This window comes from Eulemur rufifrons, chromosome 17 (genome assembly GCF_041146395.1).
Source record: "Eulemur rufifrons isolate Redbay chromosome 17, OSU_ERuf_1, whole genome shotgun sequence".
Taxonomy (NCBI): domain Eukaryota; kingdom Metazoa; phylum Chordata; class Mammalia; order Primates; family Lemuridae; genus Eulemur; species Eulemur rufifrons.
Window position 1 is genome coordinate 33,046,563 of NC_090999.1, and position 10,883 is coordinate 33,057,445.

Consider the following 10,883-nt stretch of genomic DNA (forward strand, 5'->3'; position numbering starts at 1 on the left):
GTCTGCCTTCCCAATATCTTTCTGGCCCAATCTCTCTGGATGGGCCAAGGAATAGGCACCAAGTACTCGTGAGATTCCTAAAGTCAATGTGGCGGTCCTGTAGGTCCCAGCCAGAGGCGGGATGCAGTCTTCCCCATGGTATTCAAGACTGGTAGACACGCATCACTGGGTGAGTGCCTGGCACAGAACGGCATTCACTAAATGTGTTAAATGAGTTCCCTAGGTAAAAACTGTTTTCCTAAATGTAACAGATATAATCACTAGATTTCTTATTTGTCACAGAAACAAAATAAAACCATTCAATTTAAGTGTCTAAAAGTACAGTTTTTGTTCTTAATACCCATAATGCAAATTTTGTGATGATGCCAACTGCTCAAATTATGCCGATATTTTATTTTAAGACCTGTCTGTGTATACTTGAAATTTGTAAAGAGAGTCTATCTGAGGTATTCTCATCACACATTAAAAAAAGTACTATGTGAGGTAATGGATATGTTAATTAGCTGAATTATGATAATCAATTCATAATGTATATTAAAATACTACATTGTACACCCTAAGTATATACAATTTTTGTCAAGTATACCTCAAAAAAGATGGAAAAAAATTTCAAATAAAACCGATAATTGACTTACACACTCAAGTCTATCAAGATAGTATAAAGGTTGACCAATCAAAAATTAGATCATTGTTTAGTATAAAAATCTTGCAGAAAATTTAATGACTTCACTAATCATAATGCTGCATAAGCAACCAAAAAGACAACTATCTGAAAATGCTTTAATAAACAACCATATAAGTTTCCTTATATTAATTTCATTAATATAATTTCCTTAAATGGTTGTGGGTCAAATTTTAAACATCAACTACGAACTACCCCATTGTTAGTTTTACAATTTTATGCTGATTTACATATTGATACAATATTAACAACTAATAAAATACAAAAAGTTTTATAGTAAGATTATAGATTCTAAAATACTGGAAACCTTCGTATTTCCTACTTGAAATATTTTAGGTATTATCACTGAATTTAAAAATACAGGAAAAGACTTTTTAAACTTTTTAAATCATGAGTTTATTTAGTTTATTTTTTAGAATACATAAGTTCTGAAAATCTACAATATCAAGACTGTCTGATAATGACTTTTTACACTTTCCAGTTCTGCCAACATTCCCATAATGCATCACTGATAACAATGCTATCAATGGATTGGGGCCGGGGTGGGGAAGGCTCTTTCTAAGACAGTTAAAGTCAACGAGAAGGGTCCATACCTCAATATGAGTTGAGTTACAAGCAGAAATTAAGTCATGGAAGGATATGTCTACCAAAGACATCTTTCCTCACATTTAAATTGTCCCATTTCTTCCCTAAAGTCCTTCCTCTATCTCTACTTCCATAATAACCACTCATTCTACATATCCATTTATTTTGCTTTTTTTGTTTTCCATTTTGTCCCACTGGTATAACATAAGAGACTGTACTTCAGAAAACTAGCTTAATTTGTGGAGAAGAAAAATAAAAATGTGATCAATAATAAAAGTTCAATAAATTTAAGGTTTAGTACTGTAAATACGTAAGTGGTTAATCGTTGGTCGCCCAAAAGCACTCTTTGTTTCTTTTCCAAGATGATGACTCTTCATACATTTCCTAAAAAAACAAAACCATTATCAGGTAATCAAAATAGATCATGTTAATAAATGAAAATAAAATACATTTGAATAACTCAGACAAATGAATATTACATTGTGAAACAGAGTAGCAAACAAAAGAAGCCAAGTTTGCTCATTTCTGCTCATTGAGTCATTTCACAAGGCCCCTGACCCTGTGAAGACATATAACTCTCTGCGCAATAATGACTTTGAGACAAAACAGGACAGAGCACACAGCCCCCTGCATCTCGTCTTGACTCAGCATATTCCTTAAAAGACAAACGACCCTAGTCCTTGCCTTTCCTTAAGAAAACATTAGATGGAGTCAGTGAGTATACTTCTGTAATCTATAACCAGAGGTGCCCTTACACACAAACCTTGATGTGATTCTGCTTTAATACAACTTCTGAGCAAGCTTAATGTGATTTTACTCGTACTGAACCCCCATCACCTGTATATAAGCAGTGGTTTGAAACACTGCTCTCAAGCAGTCTGACAGAACTGCTCCTGGGCCGGAGGCCCGGCCTATAGTCCTCAGTAGACATCTGAAAAAACTAACATTAATTCTTTATTACAATTATTAGTTTTTTCTTTAGTCAACAACGTCTATTTCAATCGGCTCCTCTTTTAACAATCCAACAAATATGGACTGTATACGGCTCTCAGAATAGAAAAATGAATAGACATGTTCCCTACACTTAAGGACTCTCAATCCAGTTGCAGAAATGACAGACAAGAAGCTATAACGAGACAAGGTGCAACAACAGAAGGGAATAAACAATTAATTCCATTTTGAGCCATGACAAGAGACAACATGGGCAAGGTTATATAAGGAAAGGCGGAAGGTCTTTAGTTTAAACGTTTCTCAATATGCTTTTCTAAAGACAGGTGGGTTATTTCCATTAGCGGTCAAGTTAAGTGATCACCTGCAAAAGTTCTTACACAGGTGTGAGCTGTACTCTGGTGCGAGCTGTTGTGTGAAGTATGAGCCCTACCTGCCCGCCACCCACTTCCCTAGCACAGGCTAGGACTAGAACCAGACTAGAATTTAGATAATTTGTGGAAAGCAGGGAAGAAGAACCTATCACTTTCCTCACTCTCTAGTCAGATTCCATTTCTGCAGAGAGAAGAATCCAAATTCAACTGTCCTCTGAAACCTACACTTCCCCCAAATCTCCACAAACAGAGAAAAGCAAATAGCCCAGCTAGTCCTCAAAGGACAAGAAGAATATGCCCAACTCTTATCCCTAACCCTTATTTTCTGGGGCTCCCCCTCGTCTACTTTCTGTTGGCTTAATATCCATTCTTTCCTCTCTGGTAAAGAAAGCTATTCCTGCCCCGGCTTGAAGCTCATCTTGGAATGTTCTTTTCTACTTCTCCCTCTTCCAAGGCCAAGGCCTGCTTCATATTCTATCAAAATTGTAGCAGCTTTGTTCGTTGCTAAGCAACCATATATCTGAGCTTCACCTAGTTCCCTTTCACATATTCTATCCTCTATCCCAAAGTATTCCCTTGTTAACAATTGGTTTCAGGTTTTATTCAGAAAATATGGTCGCGAAATTACCAAGGCTCTGGTTCAGAGTCCAGCTTGCTTATCTCTAACACTGACTGAGGCTCCTGTGAAGGAGAGGAGACTCACCCTTTAAAAGCCCTGGCCCTCTGCTCCAGTCTTCTGATCTACTGAGCTGTTCATTAATTCCTCAGCTTTGCTGTCAGCCACAATGCTGTGGACAATTCTAGACGCTGAAGTGTAGTTACACATGTGCAAGCATGCAACAATCCCACGGTTAGTGTTACTACACCAGGGGAGAAGTTAGGGAGTTGGGCCTTTTCATCCCTTCAGAATCCTCTATTTAGCCAGAGAATTGCTTCCTCTTATTGACTGGTTTGACTTATTGACAGAAAACAAGGTGGAATTTCCTACTGATGTTTTTAAATCCACCTGCTATGCATTTTCTCAGAGATGGTGATATCTTACCTTTTTTTCTCCTAAAAAGAAGCAGTTCTAGGAAAAAGGCTCTTTTACCTTGAGAAATTTCTACTTTAGCCATTGCCTAAATAGCTAGGCATTTTTCCCACTTTCCAAAAGAAAGACCCTCTAATCAAGGGAATTCTAATTCAAGGGAAATGACTTCACATATGAACTACAGGAATAGTACAGCCTAGGAATTCTAACTGATACCACTTACTGAGACCTACTCTGTGCCATGCATTCTCTGGAGCATGTATTTTTCATGCTTAACAAAATGGAAAGGAGGTATTACATAAATGCTTTTTTACACAGATAAAATAAGAATCTATAGTCAGAGAAGGCACATAAATACAAATACTGTATGCACTCTTATTCCTCACCCTTTAATCTAAGAATTCCTGAGTAACATCAGGTCCACGTGGCAAAATGAGATATTTTTCTTAACTCACCTTTTTCCATATGGGCACCTTGGCTTTTAAATTATCAATGGCATAACTCACAGCTTCAAGGGATGCAGCCCTATGGGCTGAGGACACAGCAATGATTATGCTTGCTTCTGACACTGGAACCAAGCTTTAATGAGATGAGGGAAAACATTTACCATCACCTCTGAATCTAGGTATTAAAGAATCTACTAGACATATAGAAAAAAATATCCAGTTATGCATTCTTGTAATTACACTGTAGTTCTATTTTACTTAAACATTCAGTTTAGTTAGAAAACAGTAATTCATTCCAGTAGCATTCAGCAGAGGAGATGCTGAAGCTGATGTTGTGGCCAAATTGTCAGTATCTATCCACTAAACCTGTTTGATGGGCACTAAGAAGAAAAGGTCCTTTCATTGAATCAGCACACATCTGACTCAAACACACAAGGCACAGTGCCAAGTAATGCCCAGAGATACAAAGTTACCACCTGACAAGTATAACACAGAATTTTTAAAAAATCAATAAATATTAGGACTGATAACATTAATCACTAGCAAAACTATTATTAATAAAATTATAATTATTAACAAAATAGTAACTCATAAAATATGATACACATAGGCTCAACTGCTGGCTTCTTTTCAAAGCCAAGAACTCTTCTCTTTCTAGTGGTACAAAAAGGCAAACTACTTTAATGACTTTCAAAGGCATTTACATCAAAAAGAATCTATAAGCGATTGTCATACGAACAGAGACTAGACCACAAAACACTCTCAAAAAGGTCTCAAGGCCTTTAGTCCACACTAAGGTCCAGGGCCTGAAAGCCCAGGCACGAATGCACTGTTACAGCACTAGGGGCAACAAGTGCTCTCCCAGCGTTACAACCAACAGGCAGTCACTAAAGGTACTAAGAGCAGTCCCTACGTCCTCCAACTCTTCCTCTTGTGGGAAAATAGAATTCCTAAGAAAGATTCAAGAGTCAGAATTAGTACACAGATAGACAACAACATATTTAGTTTTTAAACTGATAAAGGAAAGCATACCCAAGTCTGTGGCACACTGCTATGTGTTTCACTGGCCATTTCTGCCTGATTTCACTACAAATCTTTCTGACTTCATTTTCTGCCATGGGTAGATAAGCTTCGTATTCTAAGCTAATGACTTTTTTCCCTTCGAAGTTATTTCTTGTAGTCCCTAAAAAAAAGAAAGAAAACAATTAAAGTTTTTCCCTAAAATAGAAATAGCACAATAGAATTAAAAAGGATTATTTTTGAATAGTGAACAAGTAGCATACCAATTTGTCTAAAAATTACTTTGAAATTTCTAAAAACAAACCTTACTAGGAAAACAAAAGATAATTATCATAAAAATAATATGGAAATAAAATAACAATGATTAAGTAAGCTTACTTAAAACACTCATATGACAAACCAGGCCATATATTCCTTTTCAAACAGCATTTGATATACAAAAGGAAAATATTTATGTGTCAGGATTATTTTTAAGTACACTTTTCCCTCAGTATTTGGAAAATATAAAATTCTCTCTCCTAACAATGGCCTTTATCCTACTTTTTAAAGATGCCTTGTAATTTAATATGGGTTAATTCAAATCTACCAAAACAAATAAGAAGTAAAAAAATTTTCCACCTACCACCATAAGTAATCTTGGTTTATCCCTCGTATCTAAAAATCCTCTGTTAACACTGAACATGGGAAGCACTTGCTAATTTCTACTATCTTGTGCAATCAATAGATGCTGTGAAAATTTTAACTCACCTACAAACAAGGATACTGCACCACAGAGTGGAGAAATTACCAACTGTGAGACTTCATCTACTGAAAGTTTCTTGGCAGTGAATTTTATTATCTCTTTCGGTTTCTCTTCAACTTCATCCATCTCTCTCCTAGAAATAATATGTTAATAAACCTTAACTCTAGTACCAGGGGCAAAACATTCAACTTACAGGCTGTTTCAATTTATATCTTTTCTGTTATGTGGACCTAAAAGGAAGAGGCTGAGGCACAAACCACGAGGAGTTTACCTAAGCCAAAAGGAGGACAGCTGCCTGGGACGTTTCTAAGTTGCCTTTGGTACAAGCAAGTTTTTAAAGGGAAAGAGAACAAGGAGGGGGCCGATACAAAGTTGTTTGACAGAAATTCCCATTGGTTCAGAGATGACACTGACTGGCTATACATTGTTGAACTATAGGGGACGAGTTGTGATATCCAGTGTATAGCATCTTATGGCTGCTGTTCATTCCAGTATCTCTCTGGGCCTGATAATTTAAACAGGCTCACATTCCTCAGATAAAAAGTTTCTTTTCTCCTCCCATATACCCCCCACAATTAGATGTGTTAGGAGGCATGATTTGACCTGAATGATAAAGATAAGTGTAAAATGTTAGCAAAACTCAACATATTTATAAATATCCCTAATGAATCAGGCATACTATAAAAAAGGAATTCACCATTAATATGATCACTAAAGTGTAATCTATCTCATATGACAATGTATTCCGAATTCTGTAATTACTACTAATATCTCCCATCATGGTACAACTGAGATATTGCCACCTTCATCTACATGCCCACCACCTCTAACTGCTATGTTACCAAGCACCACACCTAGAACTTTCTTTTCCTTTATCCATAAACGAAAGGGGGAGAGCAGAAGTTATGGTGATTCTACGGGTTCCTTTTATGACCTGGCATAACCCCAGTTAAGAAACTGAGGAAATAAGGGAATGAACTCCATACCTATTTACTGGGTGTTGTGCAAAGCCCTTTGCCATGCATTTCTCATTTAATTCATCAACTATTATATACTCACTTAAGGGCCATTATTACACACTCACTAAGTTCCAGAGACTAAGGCCAGGCACCAGATATTGACCAGGGAACAAAAGCACAGGCTCCTTTCCTCAAGGTTCTTGTATTCAAATGAGAGAACCAAAGCAATAAATAAGAATTACGAACAGGGATAAGTTATGGAAATAAACAAGTATTGACTTAGTTTATGGGGGCTGGGGAAGAGACTATTTCAGGTCTCTCTCAGGGGTTAATGTCAGAAACTGAGACCTGAAAGAAGGCAACCATGTAAAGAAATAGGGATCCCAGGAAGAGTGAGTGTGTGGCACGTTCTGAGGCTCTGGGGCAAGTAAGAGCAGGACATGCTCCAGAACCTACCAACAAGGGACAGAACAGGACAGACTGAGGGTGGACAGATAGGCAGGACCTTGCAAGCTATGAGAAGCATAATTATAAATTCTTTGAGGTTTTATCTGAACTGAAAGACAAGAAAAAGAAGGTTCAGAGACGTTAAGGACTCATTCAAGGTGCTGAAATTCCAACCAAGGAATCTTAATAAATCCAATGTTCTTTCCCTATCTCCTTCCAACTACTGAAAAGAAAAGCATAATTATTCATATACCACTGGATTCCAGATTTATCACCTGATGTTCAGCCACCTGAGCTTCTTCTACCTCTTTTTCTTGCAATAAGACATAGGCAACCCAAATGTGGTCTATGAGCTACAAACCACTGAGTTCCCACAACTTCTGGTTTTACAGGACTACTAAAACCCAGCTGGCAAGTTCTAAAATTACATAATACCAATCCTGCCAAATATACTCAAACAACACACAATGTTTTTAAGTAATCTTTCCAATCTTTCCAAAGAACAGCTGTAATCATCACAAACACAGACACCCTTTTTATGGCAGCCCATAGTTTTCTGAAGGGCAATCTGCTTTACAGATCTATACTTCATTTTTTTGTGGCACTGCTCTCCAGGAGGGTAGGGGGAAAAATGGGTGAAAGAAATAAACAAACATCCTTGGCTTATTCCTTTCTTTAATGGAACTAAGTGTTTGCCATTCAGCATGATATCTATCCTTGATTTTGGATAAAAATCCTATCAAAAAGTCTGTCATTTCTGACTTACCAAGTGTTTTTTTTTTTTTTTAAATCAGGATGACTATTAATTTCTACATTATTTATTCTTCAGTTGACTAAATTAAGCCTCATTCAATCTGTCTGTACTTAAGTGTGCTCTTTCTAGACTAGACTGAAGAATGTTCTTATACATTATCCTAGTCAAATATGGACTAAGTTGCTTAGAAAGAAAAAAAGATGGTGTAGGTCTTAGAGCCACTGCAACATAGCTACAATAATAAAGCTGTTCCTTTATACCTGAACAATGGTTAGCTTTCTTTTCAGGCAAAGTGATCTTTTGACTATCTAGTTTTGCAATTTTTCTACATTTCTCTGTGCCCCGGAGAGCTAAAATGTACTATCAGAGAGCACATTTGCAAAAAAGTAAACAGAGAGTCCAATAATGACTTCAAATGTTGGCTCTGCCACTTATTAGCTATGTGATCAAAGGCAAGTTTTTTAGCTCCTCTGAATTCGTTTTCCCACATGAAAAATATGGATATTAACACTCCACTGTCTGGTACTGTGCCTGACACATAATAAGATCTCAATAAGCCATGGTAAATGAACAGAATAAACACATGAAACTGATATTAAAATTAAACTGCTTACAATAGAGTTGCTGCAGAGAAGGTAGGTAGGTATTCACAAGTCTGTTTGCACCAGTAAAGAGTTGCTGCATCAACAACTGCTTGACCAGACACACTTGCAAAGACTATACAAACAAATTAAGCAGCCCACATACAAGTTACCATCTGTATGGCCCTTCTGTACAACACTGGTTAAGAAAAACAAATCTCACGTACCTGGATGGTTCAAAAGCACTACCCTCCACTAATGGGGGGGATAATGGCAATTTCGTCTCCTGGTTGAAGCAAGAGGAGCTGATCTCCGAGTTCGACATATTCTTGACGAACAGCAAATATCACCTGATTTCTAATATCAGCCAATCTGAAGGGGAAAAAGTATGATTAGAAGTGTCAATGCTGTCACAGACCTCAAATCTCTTCAGCTGCAATTAAAGATATTATATAAATATTACTCTATAAGGCAGGCATGGTGGTTCACGCTTACAATCCCAGCACTTTGGGAGGCAGAGGTGGGAAGGTCACTTGAGGCTAGGAGTTTGAGATCAGCCTGGGCAACAGAGGGGACCCATCTCTACAAAAAAATTTTAAAAATTAGCTGCCTATGCTGGTGCATGCCCACAGTACTAGCTACTCTGAAGGCTGAGGTGGGAGAATCGCTTGAGCCCAGTAGTACAAGATTATAGTGAGCTATGATCGCGTCACTGTACTCTAGCCTGGGCAACACAGTGAGACCCTATCTACCTCTTAAAAAACAAAAATACTGTATAAAGTATCACCTGCAAAATTTACTAATTAAATTAACTCATATTCTGTGGAGAAATGACATATCCACTGAAAAACATACTTATTCATTGCAAAGAACATATTAAACTGCTAACAACTCCTTATTAGATGCTGTGTGTCTTAGAAAATTAAACAAACAAACCAAAAACCCACTAGACTGGAGGCAACATTCAAATCAGATCAAAAGAAAAGAAAAATTTCCTAATCAGTACATGGCCTTTCCAGGGGCCTTCTGTCTACAGGCACAAGCATACTAAGTATAGCTAGGAAGTTTCCCACAAGACCAGGTATCTCCCTGCAGGTAAAAGTTGCAAAGTAAAGAACAGAGGCTCCACCATGTTTCATTAGTTACGAAGCCACTGTGAGAGCAATTCATAAGATAGTTTCCTTTTAAACATGCACTGTGGAGTTATCGTTTATATGGCACTAGGACTTCCAGGTTAAACATCTATATAGACTTAAGTGACGGCGTTAATATTCTTAGAACATCATGGAATAAGCCACTTTTATAACTTGTTCTAAAAAGGCTGAGGTACGAATGACAACACTAAAGCTATACATTTTTCAAAATCAGAAGAAAAAAAATCAAATATAGCAAAAACTCAGCAGCATCCAGGATTTGTTGTAGCTCATTTTGCTTTTAATCTTAGAAATTTTTATTCTGAGTTCTCTAAAGAGAGGGGCAGGACAAAGAAGTTAAAGCACAGATATTTTTTGAGATGGGGTCTTACTATGTTGCCAAGGTTGGTCTTTAACTCCTAGGTTCAAGTGATCCTCCCACTTCAGCCTCCTGAGAAGCTGGGATTACAGGCCTATGCCACTGTGCCCAGCTAAAGCACACATTTTTAACAGAATTTGTAACAATTTCATTTAATGTTATAAAAATGCAGAATATACATTTTTAGTATTTTGTAAATTATGAAAGAACATACAGTCATGTTCCTCTGGGAGTATCCCAGCTCACTGTGTTTTTTTCAGTAAAATATCTTTAACTTTCCTTAAGAAATTGTGCATTTCTAAATATGAGAGTTTTAAGTTTTCAGAAGTAGTTCCAGAAAAATACAACTAATGGCCCTTTTGACATTAAGCATGGAAATAACTATTAGCCCTTTTACTTTTAACATCTACATATTTTTAAAATATTACAAAGTGTTAATCATATGCATCCTACAAAATTTTAATTACCCACGATGTCGATTTTCTATCTCTTTCCACAGCTGCAGTGCTTTTATTTCTTGTGGCACAAAAATGGTCTCTGAATGAACTCCTGTTATTTCAGCACTTTTTGCAAAATACAATACTTCAACCTGAAAGGAAAAAAAATGCTTTTAATAATAATTCATGGTCCTTTTCTGACTGTCCAGGCTGAGAAGTTACAAGGTTAACTCATTTTCCAAATGTATTACTTTAATTAAAAACAAATTTTGTAAGTTAGAGAAAATTAAATTGTCCATAAAAATTTTTCAGTATATCTACAAGTTCAAATTTTGAAAAACTGTTATGTTTTAAGCACAATTCAGA

The 10,883-nt window shown here is 36.7% G+C and overlaps 1 protein-coding gene across 1 annotated transcript; it reads right to left on the reverse strand.

Moving 5' to 3' along the window:
• Positions 1 to 1,097: 1,097 nt before the first annotated feature.
• Positions 1,098 to 10,613, reverse strand: MOCS2 (molybdenum cofactor synthesis 2). The gene is made up of 6 exons (XM_069492838.1): positions 10,548 to 10,613; positions 8,796 to 8,940; positions 5,833 to 5,960; positions 5,098 to 5,248; positions 4,075 to 4,198; positions 1,098 to 1,651 (listed from the first exon to the last, which is right to left on the reverse strand). Exons 2-6 carry the CDS (start codon positions 8,891 to 8,893, stop codon positions 1,586 to 1,588), a joined length of 567 nt encoding a protein of 188 aa, XP_069348939.1. The 5' UTR covers positions 8,894 to 8,940; positions 10,548 to 10,613; the 3' UTR covers positions 1,098 to 1,585.
• Positions 10,614 to 10,883: the final 270 nt, after the last annotated feature.